Source organism: Thalassophryne amazonica, chromosome 1, assembly GCF_902500255.1.
Source record: "Thalassophryne amazonica chromosome 1, fThaAma1.1, whole genome shotgun sequence".
Taxonomy (NCBI): Eukaryota; Metazoa; Chordata; class Actinopteri; order Batrachoidiformes; family Batrachoididae; genus Thalassophryne; species Thalassophryne amazonica.
In genome coordinates, this window is record NC_047103.1 from 4666533 (window position 1) to 4691343 (window position 24811).

At 43.3% G+C, this 24811-nt stretch overlaps 1 protein-coding gene across 6 annotated transcripts in view; it reads right to left on the minus strand.

Moving 5' to 3' along the window:
* unm_hu7910 (un-named hu7910) overlaps positions 1-21875 on the minus strand; it is an 82925-nt gene extending 61050 nt beyond the window's left edge. For all 6 annotated transcript variants that reach the window (XM_034186323.1, XM_034186253.1, XM_034186398.1 and 3 more), the window contains exon 1: positions 21724-21875. In XM_034186323.1, coding sequence (XP_034042214.1) covers positions 21724-21763 — 40 coding nt within the window. In that variant the 5' untranslated portion in view covers positions 21764-21875. The remainder of the gene's footprint in view (positions 1-21723) is intronic.
* Between the last annotated feature and the right edge of the window lie 2936 nt (positions 21876-24811).

The window sequence follows — 24811 nt, forward strand, 5'->3', positions numbered from 1 at the left end:
TTGGTGGAGGCCAACGTGCACTGGAAACAGGTTTGACTTTCTACCGACAATGGGGCCGGATAGCCCTTAGCAAAGGACCCCGGACCCCGTACTCCCAAAGCACTCCCCCACAGGGTGCCCCGAGGGACACGGTCAAACGCCTTCTCCAGATCCACACAGCACATGTGGACTGGTTGGCCGAACTCCCATGAAACCTCGAGCACCCGATGGAGGGTCTAGAGCTGGTCCAGTGTGCTGCGACCAGGACAACAAAAAAAAAAACCCACACTGCTCCTCCTGAATCAGAGGTTCGACTATCGGTGGAATTCTCCTCTCCAGTACTATGGAATAGACCTTACCGGGGAGGTTGAGAGGTGTGATCCCCCTAAAGTTGGAACACACCCTCCTGTTCCCCTTCTTGTCCGCCATGCGATGTTGCAGAGGTGTGTCAACCAACAGGTACGAGTGGCCGCATCGACAATGGAAGTGCAGAACATGGTCCATTTGGACTCCATGTCTCCAACCTCCCCCGGGATCTGGGAGAAGCTCTCACGGAGGTGGGACTGGAATACCTCGCTGACATAGGGCTCAGCCAGTCGTTCACAGCAGATCCTCACAATATGTTTGGGCCTGCCAGGTCTGACAAGCTTCCTCCCCTCCCAGCGGATCCAACTCACCACCAGGTGGTGATCGGTCGACAGCTCAGCCCCTCTCTTCACCTGACTGTCCGAGACACGTGGCCGAAGGTCATATGATACAACTACAAATTCGATCATCGACATCTGGCTCAGGGTGTCCTGGTGACTCGTGCACTTATGGACACGCTTGTGTTCGAACATGGTGTTCGTGATAGACAAACTGTGACTAGCACAGAAGTCCAACAACTGAACACCACTCGGGTTCAGATCGGGGAGGAGAACGTGCTTCCCGATCACCCCCCTCCAGTTCTCACTGTCGCCGCCCACGTGGGCATTGAAATCCCCCAGGAGAACACTGGAGTCCCCAGTCGGAGCACTATCTAGTACCCCTCCCAGGGACTCCAAGAAGGTCGGGCACTCTGCACTGCCGCTCGGCCCGTAGGCCGAGACAACTGTGAGAGACCTGTCCCCAACCTGAAGGTATAGGGACACGACCCTCTTGTTCACCAGGGTGAACTCCAACACATGGCGACTAAGCTGGGCAGCAACAAGCAATGCTACCCCAGCTCTCCACCTGTCCCCGTGGGCAATGCCAGAAAAGTGGAGCGTCCGGCCCCTCTCCAGGAGTTGGGTACCAGAGCCCAAGCTGTGCGTGGAGGTGAGCTCAACTATTTCTAGTCGGTATCTCTCAACCTCCCGCATAAGCTCAGGCTCCTTCCCCCCAGCGAGGTGACGTTCCATGTCCCAACAGCCAGGGGCTGTGAGCGCGGTCCGGGATGCCAGGCCACCCGCCCTCGACTGCCACCCAATCCTCTCTGCACCCAACCCCCCATGGCCCCCTCTGCAGGTGGTGAACCCACAGGAGGGCAGGCCCACGCCGCTCTCTCGGGCTGAGCCTGGCCGGGCTCCGTGGGCTAAGGCCCGACCATCAGGCGCTCGCACGCGAACCCCAGCCCCAGGCCTGGTTCCAGGGTGGGGCCCCGGCTCCACCATACCGAGCGATGTCTCGGTCCTTGATTTTGAACTGGTCATGGGAGCTTCTGAACTGCCCTTAGTCTGATCCGTCACCTAGGACCTGTTTGCCTTAGGAGACCCTACCAGGTGCACAAAGCCCCCGACAACATAGCTCCTAGGATCATCTGGGTACGCAAACTCCCCCACCACGATAAGGTGGCAGTTCGAGGGAGAACTGTCTTCAAATTATTTGACCAAAAATAAAGAAATTAATAAAACAATATAACTAGTTAGCATAAAATCCTACAGGACAGTGCAATGAAAATCTCTATTTACAATTATAAGAATATATATATAAATGCAAATATGTATTTACATGCAATGTACTTTTTTTTCCTGTAGCCAGGTATCAGTGTTGTGATGACCATCATCTCAGGTGTTATTACTTTACTATGCTGGGTTGGAAAAGTCAGTTAATTTCTGATGAGGTTGACCACAAACATTATCCCTTCAACATCAAGCCGGAAGCATGTTCCTGAATCACTGTCATCCTACATACAGAGAACGTCTCTCCTTCCTCTCTCTCTTTTCCACCATCTTCTCTGCTTAAGACATTCTTAGGCTTCTTTAAAGTCCTCCTCTTACCAGTTTGGCACCCTACGGCCCAGTCACATGGCATATAACGATTCCTGAACGAAGAGAAAAATTTTAACCCTCTGGGGTCCGAGGGCATTTTTTGGACAGTTCACTCGCCCGGCATAAATGATTTATTATTGCTGTTAACAGCTCTCCCTGCATCCCACAATCAAGTTTTGTGTCTCTTTTTTCAGGACAACCTGTGCTTTCAGAATATATATGTTTTTGTTGTGTTTCAGAAGTGTAATTTCAATTTCAATTTATTTTCATTTATATAGCGCCAAATCACAACAGAGTTGCTTCGAAGCGCTTCACACAGGTAAGGTCTAACCTTACCAACCCCCAGAGCAACAGTGGTGAGGAAAAACTGCCTCTGAGGAAGAAACCTCAAGCAGACCAGACTCAAAGGGGTGACCCTCTGTTTGGGCCATGCTACAAACAAATTACAGAACAATTCACGGACGAATATACAAGAAATGCTATTGGCGCACAGGACAGGAGGAATGCCAACACAAATACAACTCCCATTTCTGGATGGAGCTGCACCTTAAACAGAGAGGAAAAAACAGAATCAGGCATCAGAAAGACAAAAAATACTGTATAATTTGCCAGCATTAAACAACAAGACAGAAAAACAGCCGGCCACTAGCCCTAAACTTCAATAAAAAACCCAGAATTTAGGTAAAGTTGAGGCCGCGGCATGCTCTAATTACTAATAAATGAATTAAAAGAGTAAAAAGCGTAAAACAAAACAGTCTGGATTTGAAAGTCTCCACAGAATCTGACTTTTATTGACGCAGGGACATCATTCCACAGAACAGGGGCACGATAAGAGAAAGCTCTGTGACACGCAGACTTCTTATTCACCTTAGGGACACAAAGTAGTCCTGCACTCTGAGAACGTAAAGCCTGGGCCGGTACGTAAGGTTTAATTAGGTCAGCTAGGTAGAGAGGTGCCAGTCCATGAATAATTTTATAGGTTAGTAGCAGAACCTTAAAATCTGATCTCACTGGGACAGGAAGCCAGTGAAGAGACGCCAAAACAGGTGTATTGTGGTCGAACTTTCTGCTTCGTGTCAAAAGTCTGGCTGCAGCATTTTGAACCAATTGGAGACCCTTAATGCTAGACTGCGGTAAACCAGAAAACAGAACATTGCAGTACTCCAATCTAGAAGACATAAATGCATGGATCAGGGTCTCAGCAAAAGTCATAGACAGGATGGGACGAATCTTCCCTATATTTCGCAGGTGGAAGAAAGCAGTCCTAGTACTATAGTCCCAGTCCTAGTAGTTATTAGACGGTATTGCTTAAATTTTCATTGTTACGCAGATGATACCCAGCTTTATCTATCCATGAAGCCAGAGGATACACACCAATTAGCTAAACTGCAGGATTGTCTTACAGACATAAAGACATGGATGACCTCTAATTTCCTGCTTTTAAACTCAGATAAAACTGAAGTTATTGTACTTGGCCCCACAAATCTTAGAAGCATGGTGTCTAACCAGATCGTTACTCTGGATGGCATTTCCCTGATCTCTGGTAATACTGTGAGAAATCTTGGAGTTATTTTGATCAGGATATGTCATTCAAAGCGCATATTAAACAAATATGTAGGACTGCCTTTTTCATTTACGCAATATCTCTAAAATCAGAAAGGTCTTGTCTCAGAGTGATGCTGAAAAACTAATTCATGCATTTATTTCCTCTAGGCTGGACTATTGTAATTCATTATTATCAGGTTGTCCTAAAAGTTCCCTAAAAAGCCTTCAGTTGGTTCAGAATGCTGCAGCTAGAGTACTGACGGGGACTAGCAGGAGAGAGCATATCTCACCCGTGTTGGCCTCTCTTCATTGGCTTCCTGTTAATTCTAGAATAGAATTTAAAATTCTTCTTCTTACTTATAAGGTTTTGAATAATCAGGTCCCATCTTATCTTAGGGACCTCGTAGTACCATATTACCCCATTAGAGCGCTTCGCTCTCAGACTGCGGGCTTACTTGTAGTTCCTAGGGTTTGTAAGAGTAGAATGGGAGGCAGAGCCTTCAGCTTTCAGGCTCCTCTCCTGTGGAACCAGCTCCCAATTCAGATCAGGGAGACAGATACCCTCTCTACTTTTAAGATTAGGCTTAAAACTTTCCTTTTCGCTAAGGCTTATAGTTAGGGCTGGATCGGGTGACCCTGGACCATCCCTTGGTTATGTTGCTTTAGACGTAGACTGTGGGGGGTTCCCATGATGCACTGTTTCTTTCTTTTTTTGCTCCGTATGCATCACTCTGCATTTAATCATTAGTGATCGATCTCTGCCCCCCTTCTCGGCATGTCTTTTTCCTGGTTCTTTCCCTCAGCCCCAACCAGTCTCAGCAGAAGACTGCCCCTCCCTGAGCCTGGTTCTGCTGGAGGTTTCTTCCTGTTAGAAGGGAGTTTTTCCTTCCCACTGTGGCCAAGTGCTTGCTCATAGGGGGTCGTTTTGACCGTTGGGGTTTTTCATGGTTATTGTATGGCCTTGCCTTGCAATATGGAGCGCCTTGGGGCAACTGTTTGTTGTGATTTGGCGCTATATAAGAAAAAAGTTGATTGATTGATTGATTGATAGTAATATTTCGAATGTGGAGGCCAAAGGACAATGAAGGATCAAAAATTACCCCAAGGATCCTCACTTTGTCAGTGTGATGTATGACACACGAGCCGAGGCTGAGCGTTAACTGGTCAAATTGATGCCGATGTCTCACTGGACCAAGAACCATCATTTCAGTCTTATCAGAGTTTAAAAGTAGGAAGTTTCTAGACATCCAAGTTCTCACTGCTGCAAGGCAATGTTCTAAGGATTTTATGTGAAAGAGATTACCAGCAGTTATCGGCATGTATAACTGAGTATCATCTGCATAGCAGTGAAAGGTATTCCCAAAACGCCGCAATGTGCGCCAAGGGGTGCTATATAAAGGGAGAAAAGCAGGGGGCCTAAGACAGACCCCTGTGGATCCCCAAATTTCATGTCACTAAGGTTAGAGGTAGTGTTACTGTACAAAACGCAGTGAGAACGACTCGTCAAGTATGACGTCAGCCATGCAAGGGCACTCCCAGTAATTCCAAGATGATTTTCCAGCCTATCAAGTAGAATATGATGATCTACTGGATCAAATGCAGCACTGAGATATAACAGCAGCAGAACCGTAGTGCTGTCCAAATCCACTGTAAGCAGAAGATCATTCACCACTTTAGCGAGAGCCGTCTCTGTGGAATGATATTTTCTAAAAGCAGACTGCAGTGGCTCAAAGAGATTATTCTCAGTAAGCTAGTCTACAAGCTGCCGTGACACCACTTTTTCCAGAATTTTAGAGAAAAATGATAGATTTGATATCGGCCGATAGTTTGTCAATACACCAGGGTCAAGATTAGGCTTCTTAAGTAATGGTTTAATCACTGCAGATTTGAAACATTTAGGAACAGATCCAGAAGTTAAAGAAAGATTAATAATTTCCAGCACAGTCGGCCCATGAGTGGGCCACAGGTCCTTAAACAGTTTTGTTGGTATAGGATCAAATAAACAGGTTGTGCTTTTTGTTGACATTACGAGTTTTGTCACCATGCCTAGTGAGATACTGTCAAATTCTGTAAATCTAGGTAATACCTCAGTAGTGGCGCCCACCTCAATAGCAGGGTGCAGTGGCTGGGTTAAGGCATGCTGGGAAATGTTTAACCTAATGTCTTCTATTTTCCTCTCAAAGTAATCTAAGAAATCTTGTGCTGTAAAAGGAGAGCGAACTACAGGTGGTTGTCCATGAATAAGTGTTGCCACCGTGTCGAACAAGAACTTTGAGTTATGCTTGTTTTTGTTGATCAAATCAGAGTTGTAAGTCCGCTTTGTAGCCAATAATGCATACTTATAGTCTAAGATAGCATCACACCACGCAAGGTGAAATACTTCTAATTTTGAATGAAGCCATTTCCGTTCTAGACCTCTTGCTTTATGCTTGAGGTCACGCAGATGATCACTGAACCAAGGTGACTGTGATTTGGGGGAGCGAGGTTTTAACACAGGTGGTGCAAATCATGTCGAGTGTAGTTCTGAGCACTGAGTTTAAACTATCCACAAGTCTGTCTACTGACTGGGTATTTGTCAAATGTGAAGCTAAGACATCAGGCAGTCTAGCTTCGAGTTCAGTCTTAGTTGAGGAGCTGATGCATTGCTGTAATGATATATAAGGTTGTTGTTCCACTAAACACGGCAGTGAAACTGTAAACTTAATAAGTGAGCGATCAGACACTACTGATCTAAGAGGCATGATGTCAATATTTGTGACAGCAATACCACGTGCAAGAACCAGATCCAGGGTATTTCCACTAATGTGCGTCGAATCCTGAATGCATTGCCGAAATCCTAATGCATCCACAAATTCCATAAATGATTTGCAGAGGGGATCAGAAGGCTTATTTATATGAATGTTAAAGTCACCAATGATCAGAATGTTCAATTCAATTCAATTCAATTTTATTTATATAGCGCCAAATCACAACAAACAGTTGCCCCAAGGCGCTTTATATTGTAAGGCAAGGCCATACAATAATTACGTAAAACCCCAAAGGTCAAAACGACCCCCTGTGAGCAAGCACTTGGTGACAGTGGGAAGGAAAAACTCCCTTTTAACAGGAAGAAACCTCCAGCAGAACCAGGCTGTTATCTTCACTAGTTGACAAGTTAGAGATGAACGCACCAAATTCATCTAAGAATTCAGAATATGGGCCAGGAGGCCTATATACAGTGACAAAGTAATACGACTGATTTTTATTCTTCTGACCTTGGCAATGTGTAATATCCTGAGCAGAGAGGAGAATCAGATGCTCAAACGAGTGATATTTGTAACCCCCAACAGCTAATAAGCTAAACCTAGATTTATAAATAAGAGCAACACCCCCGCCTTGCTTCACATCATGAGGGACGTGACTATGCTGGTGGGCAGGCGTCATTTAAGGGGAGGACAGCTGTAGGTTTAAGCCAGGTTTCACTTAGCCCAATCATATCTAAGTGATGATCAATAATTAGATCATTGATCAACAATAATTTTGAGGACAGTGATCTTATGTTAATGAGACCCAGTCTAAGGACCTCAGTGGGGTTGACAGTTGAACTGTTTGGGTTTAGGGGTGGTTCCAGAGTAGCATATATAAGATGCCTAGAAGTAGGTTTAGGTTTAAGACATTCCACGCGCATTGTAGGTAGCAGACACGAAATCTTTGCTATTGCTGGAACAACCACTGGGCCATCCTCAATTTCAACATCATCCAATATAGTAATGGGTTTGGAAAGTTTGGAAAGCATATCCCTCTATGATTTTTATGGACACGACTACGGAAGCAGGCCACAGTCTCAACTTGTTGAAATTCCCTCCCTGGCAAATAAACTGCACTATCACCATAGTGGATTTTCTGCACTAAATTCCTTGCTAAGCTAATGGATTCCACATCCACATTTGTCATAAGCCTTGCAGGGTCTCTAATCACCTGCTCCGTGGCCTGCTGTAGATTCCTAATGTTACCCTCCGTGTAGAGTTCTATCTATGTTCACAGACAAGATGGCGGCGCCTTCTCCAGTAGGGTGGAGGCCGTCTGGCATCAGCAAGCCACGGCGGCCCCAGAACGAAGGCCAGTTATCAATTAACTTAAAGCCTTGCTGTCTACAAAACTGCACCAGCCACTATTTAACGATGTCAGCCTGCTCAACGCCTCATCAGTTTACCCCGGGAGGGGAGGGGACCAGAGACTATTAATCAATGCTGACACATCTTTCTGGCAAGGTCACAAGTCCTCTCTATGTCCACTTTTGTGACCTCTGAGTGCTTCATCCTGATATCATTGGTGCCGACGTGAATAACTATGTGACTATATCTCATGTCATGTTCCTTCGTCTGCCTTCCCTTCTGCAGTGTCAGCACCCTAAGATGAGATGCAATGTCAGGAGCTCTGGCCCCAGGAATACATTTAACGTCAGCCGGCATCTGTAACTTGACTTTGCGGGTGATAGAATCCCCTATCACTAAAGTCCGGTGTTTTGGCCTTGAGACAGGAGTGGAAGTCACTTGTGGACTCAGAGAATTCACATCTGGCAAATCCAAGGGGGAGAACCGATTCACAGTTCGCACTGGCGAGTGTGATCGGGGTGCCACAACCGGGCACCAAGCCCTACGGGGCTTCCTCCGCCTAGCCACAGTCTGAAAGCCATCCTCCACAGCCGGCGTTTCTAAGCTGATGCTAATGGGCTCGCTAGCCAGCCCAACACTAAGCCCGTAACATCCAAGTCCACTGCGCTAAGAAGCTGCTCTAACTTATGGACACGGCTCTCTAAGAGAGCCACCCTATCTTCCAACATCACGCAGGATTTACGGAGGGTGTAAAGTAGAATTAGTAGTGTACTTTGTGCACTAAGCAATTTAAGAATGTTGCCAAGCAAACACGAGCTAACTAATAATGGATAAGCTAACCACTCCTAAGGCTCACACAGACGCAAATAAATTTATTAAAATTCACAGCAGTTACACTGAAAAACTAACAGAAATATTAAACAGGTAAAAAAGCAGCAGCTATAAAATACAGTAAACAGTTAATTAACTAACAGGAGTGTAAAAAAATGAAATGAAAAAATGACGACGCGGTCCAAAATAGCTAACGCAAGCTAACCGCTAGTGAAAATGCTAACCACTCCTAAGATTTTACACAGGAGTAAAATAATTACTTAAAATTCACAGCAGTTCGACTGAAAAATGAACAGAAATATTAAACGGGTAGAAAAGAAACAACTATAAAAGGTAACAACGGAGAGGGGAGGAGTCGGCCTAGCTAGCGAATGCTAACTGCTAGCAAATGCTAACCGCTAGTGATTCACAATGGGACTGTTGTTAAATAACGTTAAGAGTAGATACAATTAATAACTAGAAGCACTCAGAGAGTGCAAACCTCCGCCAAGGCCATGGGGTCACTGATGCCATAACATCTACACGCCATGGAATCACTGAACCTTAAAAAGTCTAACAATGATGTTTGCTCAGTAGTAAAAAAAAGTTTTATCTGCTGTGACTGGATAGCATGTATCCTTAGCGCTTGGCATCACAGTTTATTGCAACTTGCACCTTTCCCAGAAGCTACTGTCATCTGAGCACTGATATTGATATTGCATGTGCTTATAGACAAAAACAAATGAGACAAAATTCAATTTATTATTCAACTAAACTGCAAATATATGAATTTAACATTTATGAAACACTTCTCTAAACAAGGCGATAGGGTCACTGACCCTAAAGAGATTCTCTCCTTGGCACAGTGATCTATTTCTTTTTGTCTCTCTCTAAAATTGTATATAATAATCATTAGATTATTAATATATAAACAAAAATAAATTTAAGAAATATTACAATTTGAAAACAAATGCGCCCGAACGTGATGACAGCTGCAACTGCTTAATGCTAACTTTTAACACTAAAAATGCCACATGCTAACGCGTTAGCATCGGGATCTGGATCGTGAGCCGGATCAGCACTAAAATTTAATTACTTGTTCCTCTTGTCATTTCCAACCACTCCACAAAATTTCATCAAAATCCGTTCAAAACCTTTTGAGTTATCCTGCTGACAGACAGACAAACAAACAAACGCGACCGAAAACATAACCTCCTTGGCGGAGGTAACCAGAAGAGTGCTAAACAGAAATAAAAGAAGCGTATACAATCGTGTGGAAGTTCAGAGTGGTGTCACAGCAACAAACAATCCGTCTCAATCTCAAAGCGTAATAAAGGTTTACAATCAAAAATAGGCAAGGAAAAAATAAACCGAAAAATAATTTTCCACCCACATTTATTCAAAACACACAGCAAACTATAATAAACAACTGTTTTGACACGTTATAAAGGTAATTTGAGGTCTTGTGTGAAAGTCTATACAAAAAAAGGTTCAAACAAACACAAATGCACATTTTGAACAATATATACAAAATGGTCTATGCGTTTTGTTGTCCATTGATATGGTAAACAGCGCTTTAAGCAGAGAAAGCAACAGAGTGTGTAATGGCGCAGGGCACACTGAGTATGTACTAATAGTATGTACTCACTGGAGCACCCAGGGGGCTATTCAAACGGGCCAACTAGTAACTAGTGAGGTAAATCTGCCCTACAATTGGATTTTGGAAAAGCATGTGATGGTGAACCAATTCCAATTGGACACTCACGTTGCGCACATTATCACACAGCTTCTACGAGGTCTGTTAGAAAAGTATCGGACCTTTTTTTTTTTCAAAAACCTGATGGTTTTGAATCAAGCCTGCTTGCGTGAGCCAACCTTGAACCTTCGTGCGCATGCGTGAACTTTTTCATGCCTGTCGATTGCGTTATTTGCTGGCAAGCAGCCTTTGTGTGAGGTCATGTGTAGTGCTCTTGTCGGATTTTCATTGCAAGGAAAATGGCGAACTACTGGAGCAGCGCCGCATCAAATTTTGCCAGAAACTGAGCGAGAGCCAGGTGGAAACCATTCAGAAGATTCAGACGGCTTTCAGTGGCTTTTCAGTCATGTGACTATCTGAGAAATTGCGGAAGAGGTGGACACCATTTTTCGGAGTCCAGCATGTCCTGTGAGGCTTCAACACAAAGGCGCCTTTGCTCCGTCAGCAGCAAAAAAAAAAAAAAAAAAAAAAAAAAAGTAAGTTTCTATCTCATATCATTTAAAAGTTATTTATAATTTAGTAAAGCTTGGTCTTAGCCGTCATATACAACGGTGTTGACCCCAGAGGGTTAAAAAGTCACAATTCACTGAGAAAAGGTGGATGAATGAACTTTATCACTGAATAGCCTGCGAACCAAGAGCGCAAAAGGGACGAAAGAGGAACAAAATGAAACTGAAGCTAGACATGGGCCAATAACCGGTTTCACGGTATACCGCAATATGAAAAATCCACGGTATCAAAACCACTAAAATTTTCCGTCATACCGTCCCTACGGTATGAGCGGGTTATGAGAATTCTTGACAGGCAGAGCGGAGGCAGCTACTGCTGCCCTTCCCCCTGGAGCGCACCTCTGTCTTTGTTTACAAACAGGCAGCTAAAGTTAGCTAGCTCTGCATCATGGCTGAAGAAGGCGAAGCCTGCACTGAACATTTCCCTCCGTCTAAAAGGACCAAGTCGGCTTTTTCATTTTATTTTCTGCGGAATAGCCCTTCAAACCAAAAACGGTGGCAACAAAGAACCGTAACTATGGCCTGTGTCAGATGCGGAGCGATTCAAGATACCCATCCTTGAAACCACTGAGAAGTACAAGCGGTGGACTCGAGTCGTGCTTGTGGTCGACCAAATTTCTCCCACAAACATGTCAAGAAGGACAAATAAAGTGGTCCCTCGTATATCGCCGGAGTTCCGTTCTAAACATAAGCCGCAATAGGCGAAATCCGCGAAGTAGTCAGTGTTTTGTTTTTTTTTTGTTTTTTTTACAATTACTTGTATTATAGATGTTTTAAGGCTGTAAAACCCCTCACTACACACTTTATAAAATTTTCTCAAACAGGCATTAACATATTCTTACTTTTCTCTCCTGTGTAAACACTTTCTTTTTTCTTCTGGGCGAGAAGATTATAAACAGACACAAACAGAACACAATACGCGTGCTCTCCCTTCACTCAGTGCCTCCGGGGGTACGGATGTGGGACCCGCAAAGAATCCAAGTCATGGCCACGGACCTCTGTGGCTGCGGTTACCGAGACCCTCAGGCGCTGTGGATTTTTCCGCAAGGAGCGCTCCGCATCAAAACAGCGAGCGTAGTCGCTGGACCTGTTGCCAGAGTTGTCCGCAGCTCTGCACAGCAGACAGGGGGCGGGGTGAGTGGCCCGCTGCAGTGTTTACTGAGCCCACAGACTCAGTAAGCGCATCGGAGGCAGTGAGAGCAATCGCGGTGATGCCGACCGGTGCCGCGACCGGCCCGCCTGATAAGGACGCAGAACGCAATGCGCTGTTAAAAAAAAAAAAAGAAGCATGCAAAATTGCACAAAAAAAAATCTGCGAAACTGCAAGGCCGCGAAAGGTGAACCGTGTTATAGCAAGGGACCACTGTACATCTATTCCAAGCACTTTGTTGGTGAAGCTGGGCCAAGTATTGAGCATCTGGAGTTCTGGACCTTATTCCAGCCACATTTCTCCCTCAGCAAGTAAGTCATGTTTCCCACGGTGCAGATGCACTTTTGCTTGCCTCTACTGGTGGTTGGCTCTCACTGCGGTATTGTATCACTTCCTGTTCCGGAGCACAGCGGTGTTTTTCTGTATCTGTTAGCTGTTTAATCTGCGCAGTTAGATTGATCTAGTTATCTAGATTACGATTTGTTTCCCAGTGTAATCTTTACGTGCCTTAACTAAAGCACTCCTTCTGCTGAATCACCTCTAAATTATTTACACATTATTCACTTTGCGTGTTTTTAGGAATCCGCTAGCTTAGCGTAGCTACTAGCTCTTAGCCGATTTAGCATGGCGGCTTCTCCTGTCTCTCCCGCACTTTTCTGCTCTGGGTGTGAAATGTTTAGTTATTCCTCGGCCTCCTTTAGCAGTAATGGTACTTGTAATAAGTGTAGCTTATTCGTAGCTTTGGAGGCCAGGCTGGGCGAATTGGAGACTCGGCTCCGCACCGTGGAAAATTCTACAGCTAGCCAGGCCCCTGTAGTCGGTGCGGACCAAGGTAGCTTAGCCGCCGTTAGTTCCCCCCTGGCAGATCCCGAGCAGCCGGGAAAGCAGGCTGACTGGGTGACTGTGAGGAGGAAGCGTAGCCCTAAACAGAAGCCCCGTGTACACCGCCAACCCGTTCACATTTCTAACCGTTTTTCCCCACTCGACGACACACCCGCCGAGGATCAAACTCTGGTTATTGGCGACTCTGTTTTGAGAAATGTGAAGTCAGCGACACCAGCAACCATAGTCAATTGTCTTCCGGGGGCCAGAGCAGGCGACATTGAAGGAAATTTGAAACTGCTGGTTAAGGCTAAGCGTAAATTTGGTAAGATTGTAATTCACGTCGGCAGTAATGACACCCGGTTACGCCAATCGGAGGTCACTAAAATTAACATTAAATCGGTGTGTAACTTTGCAAAAACAATGTCGGACTCTGTAGTTTTCTCTGGGCCCCTCCCCAATCAGACCGGGAGTGACATGTTTAGCCTCAACACTGCATTTAATCTATTATTAGACTCTATTGGCTTTGCTCAAAAAGTAAATGAGTCCACCCACCACTTTAATCATATCTTAGATCTTGTTCTGACTTATGGTATGGAAATAGAAGACTTAACAGTATTCCCTGAAAACTCCCTTCTGTCTGATCATTTTTTAATAACATTTACATTTACTCTGATGGACTACCCAGCAGTAGGGAATAAGTTTCATTACACTAGAAGTCTTTCAGAAAGCGCTGTAACTAGGTTTAAGGATATGATTCCTTCTTTATGTTCTCTAATGCCATATAACAACACAGTGCAGAATAGCTACCTAAACTCTGTAAGGGAGATAGAGTATCTCGTCAATAGTTTTACATCCTCATTGAAGACAGCTTTGGATGCTGTAGCTCCTCTGAAAAAGAGAGCTTTAAATCAGAAGTGTCTGACTCCATGGTATAACTCTCAAACTCGTAGCTTAAAGCAGATAACCCGTAAGTTGGAGAGGAAATGGCGTCTCACTAATTTAGAAGATCTTCACTTAGCCTGGAAAAAGAGTCTGTTGCTCTATAAAAAAGCCCTCCGTAAAGCTAGGACATCTTTCTACTCATCACTAATTGAAGAAAATAAGAACAACCCCAGGTTTCTTTTCAGCACTGTAGCCAGGCTGACAAAGAGTCAGAGCTCTATTGAGCTGAGTATTCCATTAACTTTAACTAGTAATGAGTTCATGACTTTCTTTGCTAACAAAATTTTAACTATTAGAGAAAAAATTACTCATAACCATCCCAAAGACGTATCGTTATCTTTGGCTGCTTTCAGTGATGCCGGTATTTGGTTAGACTCTTTCTCTCCGATTGTTCTGTCTGAGTTATTTCATTAGTTACTTCATCCAAACCATCAACATGTTTATTAGACCCCATTCCTACCAGGCTGCTCAAGGAAGCCCTACCATTATTTAATGCTTCGATCTTAAATATGATCAATCTATCTTTGTTAGTTGGCTATGTACCACAGGCTTTTAAGGTGGCAGTAATTAAACCATTACTTAAAAAGCCATCACTTGACCCAGCTATCTTAGCTAATTATAGGCCAATCTCCAACCTTCCTTTTCTCTCAAAATTCTTGAAAGGGTAGTTGTAAAACAGCTAACTGATCATCTGCAGAGGAATGGTCTATTTGAAGAGTTTCAGTCAGGTTTTAGAATTCATCATAGTACAGAAACAGCATTAGTGAAGGTTACAAATGATCTTCTTATGGCCTCGGACAGTGGACTCATCTCTGTGCTTGTTCTGTTAGACCTCAGTGCTGCTTTGATACTGTTGACCATAAAATTTTATTACAGAGATTAGAGCATGCCATAGGTATTAAAGGCACTGCGCTGCGGTGGTTTGAATCATATTTGTCTAATAGATTACAATTTGTTCATGTAAATGGGGAATCTTCTTCACAGACTAAAGTTAATTATGGAGTTCCACAAGGTTCTGTGCTAGGACCAATTTTATTCACTTTATATATGCTTCCCTTAGGCAGTATTATTAGACGGTATTGCTTAAATTTTCATTGTTACGCAGATGATACCCAGCTTTATCTATCCATGAAGCCAGACGACACACACCAATTAGCTAAACTGCAGGATTGTCTTACAGACATAAAGACATGGATGACCTCTAATTTCCTGCTTTTAAACTCAGATAAAACTGAAGTTATTGTACTTGGCCCCACAAATCTTAGAAACATGGTGTCTAACCAGATCCTTACTCTGGATGGCATTACCCTGACCTCTAGTAATACTGTGAGAAATCTTGGAGTCATTTTTGATCAGGATATGTCATTCAAAGCGCATATTAAACAAATATGTAGGACTGCTTTTTTGCATTTACGCAATATCTCTAAAATCAGAAAGGTCTTGTCTCAGAGTGATGCTGAAAAACTAATTCATGCATTTATTTCCTCTAGGCTGGACTATTGTAATTCATTATTATCAGGTTGTCCTAAAAGTTCCCTAAAAAGCCTTCAGTTAATTCAAAATGCTGCAGCTAGAGTACTGACGGGGACTAGAAGGAGAGAGCATATCTCACCCATATTGGCCTCTCTTCATTGGCTTCCTGTTAATTCTAGAATAGAATTTAAAATTCTTCTTCTTACTTATACGGTTTTGAATAATCAGGTCCCATCTTATCTTAGGGACCTCGTAGTACCATATCACCCCAATAGAGCGCTTCGCTCTCAGACTGCAGGCTTACTTGTAGTTCCTAGGGTTTGTAAGAGTAGAATGGGAGGCAGAGCCTTCAGCTTTCAGGCTCCTCTCCTGTGGAACCAGCTCCCAATTCAGATCAGGGAGACAGACACCCTCTCTACTTGTAAGATTAGGCTTAAAACTTTCCTTTTTGCTAAAGCTTATAGTTAGGGCTGGATCAGGTGACCCTGAACCATCCCTTAGTTATGCTGCTATAGACGTAGACTGCTGGGGGGTTCCCATGATGCACTGTTTCTTTCTCTTTTTGCTCTGTATGCACCACTCTGCATTTAATCATTAGTGATCGATCTCTGCTCCCCTCCACAGCATGTCTTTTTCCTGGTTCTCTCCCTCAGCCCCAACCAGTCCCAGCAGAAGACTGCCCCTCCCTGAGCCTGGTTCTGCTGGAGGTTTCTTCCTGTTAAAAGGGAGTTTTTCCTTCCCACTGTAGCCAAGTGCTTGCTCACAGGGGGTCGTTTTGACCGTTGGGGTTTTACATCATTATTGTATGGCCTTGCCTTACAATATAAAGCGCCTTGGGGCAACTGTTTGTTGTGATTTGGCGCTATATAAAAAAAAAATTGATTGATTGATTGATGCTACATGTCTAAAAGAATGACTATTATTTTGGTATTTTCTCTAAAGTTATCAGTGGTATAGTACTCATAGCGGTAGACATCGTGTCAATTAGTGCGCCTGAATCACGCGCGCTTCATATGCAAATAGCCATAATGTTGTTAAAGCACATTTTAAAAGGTATACATCGCACATCGGTGGGTCCACCTGCTCTGGTTCATCTCCTTCATCAGAACCCTCACGGTCTGAAGACACGCTGGGCGCTCCATCTTGCTCCAATTAAAAAAAAGAAAAAAAACACTGGTTTGCTGTGGTAACTGCTGTATCACTGTATGACCTTACTAAGCCACATATTGATTTGTAACAGAAAACTGTGAAAAGAGTAAATAAATTGTAAGTGTAAAGATGATTGACTATATCAGAGCAGTAAACTGATCAGTCCGTGTGAACGCCGTGCAGTGACTCCCCGTGTGCGGTTATTTCCACCAGCTGCAGCTGATCCACAACGTGAATTCTGTCTTCCAGAACAGCTTATATAATCATCTGAATCATCTACCTGTTACCACATGTACAGATTGTTATATTTAATTAAAAAATAATAAGAGCACACAGGAGTGTATTGTCGGAAATCACATAACTTTTTTGTTGTTTCAAATTCAGCAGTTGACTTGTGGCAAAATAATTGTGTCCACACAAATGATTAATTCTGGCCTATATAAGGTGCCTGAGCTCAGTGAAGCTGACCCCCCATCCAGATAAAAAAAATAAAAAATCCAGGCAAACAGACTGAGTTTGCCCTGTAATTTCCGACAGCACATGAACGCAGCGGCAGCAGGAGCGCTCAGAAACGGCTTCTGTACTGTGTGAAAACGTTCAGCTGGTTGAACAAAGTCAAACTAAACGCTAACGTTACAAAAACTAAAACAATGAAAAAAAAAACGTCAAGAATGACAGCAAAACGAAATACGGATGAATACGGATGAAATTTTTCAACAGTTTAAAAATCCCAACAAAGCTCCAGCTGCAGGAATGAAGCTTCATGAAGGTTAAACAATGCCAATGAAAGTCCAGATTTCTTGTTTTGTTTGGGTTTCGTTGCCCTTCGTTAAGTGCCGTGTGACCGGGCCATTAGGAGCTCTCTTAAGGCCTAATGGCCCAGTCACACAGCAGCGCTGAGATCAACATTAGCTTTGGTTTCATTTTGTTCCTCTTTCGTCTCTTTTGTGCTCTTGGTCCGCAGGCTATTCGGTGATAAAGCTCATTCGTCCATGTTTTCTCAATGAATTGTGACTTTTTTTTTTTACTTTTTTCCCTTTGTTCATGAATCGTTGTGTGCCGCGTGACTGGGCCATGAAGTGCTTTGTGGATAACTTTCCTCTTACCAACGGAAAATTCTAAGAAATGTCTAAGAATTTGAGGAATTCTAAGATTTTTCTTTGAATAATGTCACTAGGAACTACTTTTAACCTTAGGATGCTTTGTGGATACGGGCCCTGGTTTAAAGAACTCTGCAGGACAGTCTGAGTCAAAGCGCTTTTAAATCACCTTAAACATGACTGAAACCAGTTTAAACGAGATCTAAGCTCTTTTTAAACTGGTTTTGAACAACTTGAAACTAGAGTGGCCTGATTAGAGAGAGTGGCGTCAACTCAGAACATGGCACCATTTTGGTTCCAACTGCGCTGAACTACTGAATGCAACTTTAATGGTTTCAACATTTTTTTAAAAATCATTTAACCACTTACAGCAACACAGGTGTGGTAGTCGTGCTATCAAAATAAATATAAAAATAGTTAAGCTATCAAATTTACAATTCATGTTGATTTATTTAATTAATTTAAAGCCTGATTTATGCAGCTGCTGCTCTGTAACTGTCATGCAATGACGTGTGTGACAGTTTAAAGTCCTCTGTCTCTGGATTATATTTTATTCTGAAGTAATTTGACCCTCAACAAGCTTTTCTTTCTACAACCATCACCTCCAAATCAAAGATAAGCTGAACATTTTCCTCTTTTACAGACTTTGTGCTGTAAATGTGCGGACTTTTCTGATCCATTTTATCAGTATGCGCACTATAAAAACTGTTAATAATATGATCGGAGACGAAGGAATGAAAACAGAAAAGTGTCAAATCACAGCCTTTTGTGTCGGATTTAACAGGTGCATGTCAGGCTGCAGGGCCGAGTCTGAACACAGTGTGAAAAAAATAAACGGTCAGACTTTTAATCATGGAAATATCTCCAGTCCCACATGCAAGGAGGAGAATACGAGGTCTATCAGAAAAGTATCCTACCTTTTTATTTTTTTTTAAAAACTATATGGATTTGAATGACGTGCGATTACACCAATCATGCTTGAACCCTCGTGCACATTCGTGAGTTTTTTCACGCATGTCGGTGATGTCATTTCCCTGTGGGCAGGTCTTGAGTGAGATGTGGTCCCGCCCTCTCGGCTGAATTCCTTTGTTTCACACGCTGCTCGAGACGGCGCGCGTTGCTTTATCAAAATTTTTTCTGGACCTGTGAGGAATATCCGAGTGGACACTATTTGAGAAATTAAGCTGGTTTTCGGTGAAAGGTTTAACGGCTGATGAGAGATTATGGGGTGTTTCTGTCGGTGTAAGGACTTCCCATGGAGCGGGACGTCGCGCAGCGCTTCCAGGCGCCGTCGTTGGCCTGTTTCGACCTGAAAACATCCTAATTTAAGGCTTAATTCACCCAGGACGTCGTGAGAGAACAGAGAAGATTCAGAAGAGGCCGGCATGAGGACTTTATGCGGACATTCCACTGTTTGACATTTTTTAATGAAAGACGTGCGCGCAAATTCGCCGAGTCGTTTCCGTGACGACTCGGTGAATCTGTGTGCGCCGCGACAGGAAAAACACCTCCGTGTTGAAAACCATTTGTAAAATTCAGGCGGCTTTTGATGGCTTTCAACAAGTGAGTAACTGAGAAATTGTTTAACAGCTTGGGCATGTTCCAACTTGCCCGTTAAGATTTCCAACGGAGGTGTTTTTCCTGTCGCGACCCCCCCGCGGTCGGGTCCGGCCCGACATGTGACTCTGCCCGCACGTTCTTTCATTACAAAATGTCCGTTAACAATGGAATGTCCGAATAAACTCCTCATGCCGACTTCTTCTGAAAGTTCTCTGTTCTCTGACGACTTACTGGGTCAACAGTGCCTGAAATGTGGAAGTTTTCAACTTGAAACGGTGAGACGCTGCCGCCTCGAAGCGCAGATCGCCGTCAGGCACCGTGGGCTGTCCTTACGGCGACACTACCAGACCAAAATCCCTCATCAGCCGTTAAAATTTTTACCGAAAACCAGCTGAATTTATCGAATGGTGTCCACTCAGTTGTGCCTTACAGTTTTGAAAAAATTTTGATCAAACAAAGCAGCAGTCTCTGAGCCATTCCTAAACAATGAAAAAAATCGACGAGAGGGTGGACCACTCCTCACTCAAAGACTGCCCACAGGCGAATGACGTAACCGACAGGCGTGAAAAAACTCTCGCATGCCCACGAGGGTTCAAGCATGTCTGATGTAATCACACTTGATTCAAATCCATATGGTTTTTGAAAAAAATAATAAGGTCGGATACTTTTCTAATAGACCTCGTACATTGCAATCGGATGGGACATTTTATCTGATGTGAGCGAAAAAGCTGCTGTACAACATCCATTATATATGGTGTTTATTACATGAAAAACAATACAAAAACGTTGGAACTTTTTTGTCTGGTGACTGTGAATATCTAGTTTATATGATGATGGTTTAGGTGAGTTTTACTGAACATGGGACTGAACAAGAAATTTGCCTCTCAAAGCTTTGATGCTGAAGTCACTTCCATCCCATACAGCTGAGTGTACATCTTGAAGCCCTTGTTGTGTCTATTTGTGCCTCCAAATGCACAACCCGGCATTTTCAGCACAAAAGTAAAAAATGCTAGATTTCCATGCAGACACATTAACAGTGAACGCTATTTTGAAGGCAAGATGGCAACAAGAGTCACCATATCGGCAGGGTTAATATGGAGTGACTTGGGCCAAGTTTGTTGTGATTTGGCGCTTTATATATATATACATAATATACTTATACATGAATTGAAGTGTAATTGAATATTGAAGTGTATGTCTGTGTTGATATGTAGTGTGTTGTGAATTTGTGTATATGTTGTTATGACTGTTATAATTGTTGGACTCATTCTAGCAGGGGTGGGCGTTGATAAGCTTTGCTTCTGCTCACACCCTTTCAGACTCACAGGCTTGTTTATATAACATTCATATTATTGGTATGTTTCTGTTCTTTTGGATTTGTGTGTGTGCCGAATAAATCCATTCATTCATTCATATCTCATCATATCGCTACTCTATCAAGGCACACTACTTGAAACCGGTGTCGCGGTCTAATTGGTCTCTGTCTTCACTGCACATGCGTCATTTTGTAGCATCAGCAGCGTTTAACCGATTATCGCCTCATTTATGCTTAAAACTGACCTTAGAATATTTAAGAGGTATTACTTTGCCATCCAACGGTTCATCATCACATTATTCCTTTTGACTGGTTTGGGTGTAGAGTCAGACTTAGAGGGTCGGTGTAGCGGTCTGACCCCCCGCCCCGCCACCTGATCCCCCCCTCGCCTTCACCATAGATCACACAGTAAAACCTCTTAAATAATTGGTATATATGGCTAAATCTGACACTGTCTAAATCAAAAAGCTGTATCTAGATTTGGACTTTGGATGAAGATTCTGAAGATGTGTCTAGGCTCTGAGATAATGCAAAGAAATTTCTCTCACTATTTTCAAAGAACTCATGAAAGAAATTATTAATCTTCAATGAGAAGAACTGATACACAAACACTTCTCACCGACTAATTATGATTATATTAATAATGAGCAAAAGAAAATCTGAATACAGTGACTTTACAGGAGTCTGACCATTTCTGTGGAATTAAAAACAAATAAGTAAAACAATAAAATTGCTTAAATGTTTGCGAGTCTTAGCACACTTAGCTTAGCTGTTTCATGGCTACTTTCTTGCTACACAAAACAACGTCCACACAGACCATTGTTCACTTTTAACGTGAACGTTTAATAAAGATGAACAACTCAAAACTGACATATTAGCGATATTTTGCCTGCCAACACGATAAAGTGACCTGGTTTTCACACACCAGACTCCATTCAATATTGTCCCGGTTTAGTTTTTTCTTACTCACGGACACAATTAAGAACCAGAACGCTCGAATCAAGACATTTGTACCAAACCTTATATTCAAATTAAATTCGGTGCTGTGAAACACAGTAAATTGTATATACTTTAATAAAACACGACATGTTTTCAGGATTGTATCATCATTCGTTCATGGCACAGGAGGGCGGAACAAAAGACAAACCTGGTGTAAAATCTGCGGTGTTTGTATCGTGTCTCGATTTAAAGAACGAACTCGGACTAATCCCGAAACATTTCTAGATTTGTTGTGCTGGATACATTATTTCTGTCAAAAGGACAACGATTTTACAAACCGGACACTGACCTTTTCTGCATTGTGTTCTGTGATTCTTTCTCTGGGTCATGGTTTCGTTAATTCACCGTTTAAAACCGTCCAGAACCGAAACGATCACGTCCGCTCCTAGACACCAGCACAGCCAGAGTCCCTAGTAACATGATCGACGGGAAGCACGACCAATCAGACGCGTAGAATCATGGCAGGGGCGGGCACTGCTAATTTCGCACCAATCGTTTGTTTGCAGATTCACAGCGTTTGGAAAAGAGCAAAAACGTGGCAGAAGCGCAAGAAGAGTTCAAAGTCTCAGCGTGGTGACAACACTGATCACAAAACACACAAAATATCAAATCCGACATACCAGCCTGGATTTGACATTTTATTTTAACCGTTTTTCTTTGTTCCATGTAGCTGCAAGTGGAGAAGCAGCAGAGAAAGTCCTCTCCAGTCACAGCTCCTTTGGGTGTCTTGGTGGCTTCCTTCATCAGCATGGGCGTGGCCACGTGCTGATTAAAATTAAGTTTTAACAACAACCCGATTTATTTGGCAGTTGATTAATTCCCACTGATAATGCAGAAAAAACAAAAGGATGTTTTTCCATTCCAAAGTGTAAAAGAGAAATTCATTTTAACCCCAAATTCAATTTATTTTATTTACAGTGCATCTGCATTATTCACAGCACTTCACTTTTTCCATATTTTGTCAAGTTACAGCCTTATTCCAAAATGAAGTAATTTTTTTTTTCCCATTCACATCCTTTGTTCAATACTTTGTTGATGCACCTTTGGCAGCAGTTCCAGCCTCAAGTCTTCTTGAATATCATGCAACAAGCTTGGTGCATCTATCTTTGGGCAGTTTTGGTCCATTCCTCTTTGCAGCACCTCTCAAGCTCCATCAGGTTGGATGGGGAGCGTCGGTGCACAGACATTTTCAGATCTCTCCAGAGATGTTCAGTCAGATTCAGGTCTGGGCTCTGGCTGGACCACTCATGGACATTCACAGAGTTGTCCTGAAGCCGCTCCTTTGATATCTTGGCTGTGTGCTTAGGGAAGGTTATCAGTGCACTGTATAGTGCCAAATACTCCAGTATCCATGTGTGGGGCATTGAGTCATAAACTTTCCTCAAGGCGCTTCACACAAGTAAAGTCTAACCTTACCAACCCCCAGAGCAAGACCACTGGAGACAGTGGTAAGAAAAAACTCCCTCTGATGATTTGAGGAAGAAAACTCAAGCAGAGGTCCCTCAGTTTAGACTTGAGAAAAAGAATTGTTGATGTCACAAAGCAGGAGGCGGAGTTACCTCAGTGTGTCCAAGAGTCAAGAACTGGAGCGAGAAGAATCATCAAGACATTCAAAGAGAGTCACACAGACGGGCAGAGGGACGAGACAGCGACTCAAAAACTCATGAGTGACGTCGTGTCTGAAGACCCCAGAACACCTGCCAAGTGAAGGACGTAGCCAAGACAGGAACTGTAGTCTCAAAGAAGACATCACTAGAGTCTTGGACAGGAATGGACCGTGACACTGCAGACCAAGAGAAACCTTCAAGCCAGACTGAAGTCTGCTGAGGACATGCTGCAGAAACATTATGCAGACTGGAAGCATGTCCTTTGGTCAGATGAGACCAAACTTGAGCTCTTTGGACACAGAGACATTGTTTTTGTTTGGATAAAGAAGCCCAAAGATCATCGTCCCCACAGTGAGACACAACGGTGGGAGTATGACACTGTGAGGACGCTTCTGGAACTGGGAATGTCCACAAGGTGAAAGGACTCTTGAAGGAAGAAGGACGTGAAGATTTTGAAAGAAACCCTCAAGCAGTCAGCAACAAAACTGGGTCTGAATCAACACTTTGTCTTCTTACATGACAACAAGCCAAAACATACATCAAGAAGAACTACGTCCAACGTGAATGTTAGTGACGGTCTGCACGAAGAACTCCACTGAAAATCTGTGGGCTGAACTGAAGACCAAGGTCCACGCCAGAAGACCATCAAATCTGGAGGAGCTTGAGAGATTCATTGAAGAAGAACAGGCTGGGACGTGTCTGAGACTTACTGAAGATTACAACAGACAGCAGGCTGATATCCAACAAAAAGGACACACAACTGACTATGAGCATTGGGGGATACTCATTTTGACCCTGGCAGCTTTTGGTTTTGTTGTAATAATTTTCTTTGTGTGCAAAATAAAATAATGTAAACAGCCAAAATAAAACTAGGATGGTTAGAAATGCTGTATTAAAAAAGAACTTGGGAAAAATTTGAAGAAGATGTTAAATTTCATGGCAGTCTAATAATTTTGTCTTCATCTGTGTGTGTATATACTTTTGTTGGTAAGGTTAGACCTTACTTATGTGATGTGTCTTGAGGCAGCTTTGTTGTGATTTGATGCCATATAAATGAAATAAACTGAACTGAAAAAGTGTATAAAAAACCAAACAAACTGGACGCTACACCATCATCTCTCACAGACAGACGGATGCCAGGATATACAACCCTGGCAATAATTATGGAATCACCGGCCTCAGAGGATGTTCATTCAGTTGTATTGGGGAAAGTGTAATGCACGGACCCACAACAGGGGGCGCAAATGAAAATAAATACAATTTATTGTGGCAAATGTGCACAACAGGTCGAATACTGCTTTTAGACAGTCAATTACAAATACAACAGGTGAAGTGTGGGCAGGTCCGAGGGTAGGAGATGCCTATCCAGAGCCGGGGCCCACAAGGTTCCGCCGCCAACGAAGACCTGCAGTATACTGAAGCCGCCAAGTCCCGAGTCCCCAGGTGGCCTCTACTTCAGCTGTCAGATCCGGTACTGCTGGCAGGAACAAAAAACAGGTTAATGGTGGGTGTGTGCACACCCAGCAGAACAATCAGCAACTCAGTTCAGTTCCTTTTGTGGGAGAATCTCCACCTCCGACACAAAAACACAGAAACGTGCAGAGACCGACTGTTACTTCTCTGGTTTGGAAAGAGGAGTGAAGTCCGTCACTCTTCAACATCCAAAACCCAGCTCCCAGCTGACTGAAGATAACAGGTACTCCTGCAAAGGTTTCAAAAGACAATGATAAGTGCATTCAGCACAGACACGGCTGAGAGTTTTACCTGAGT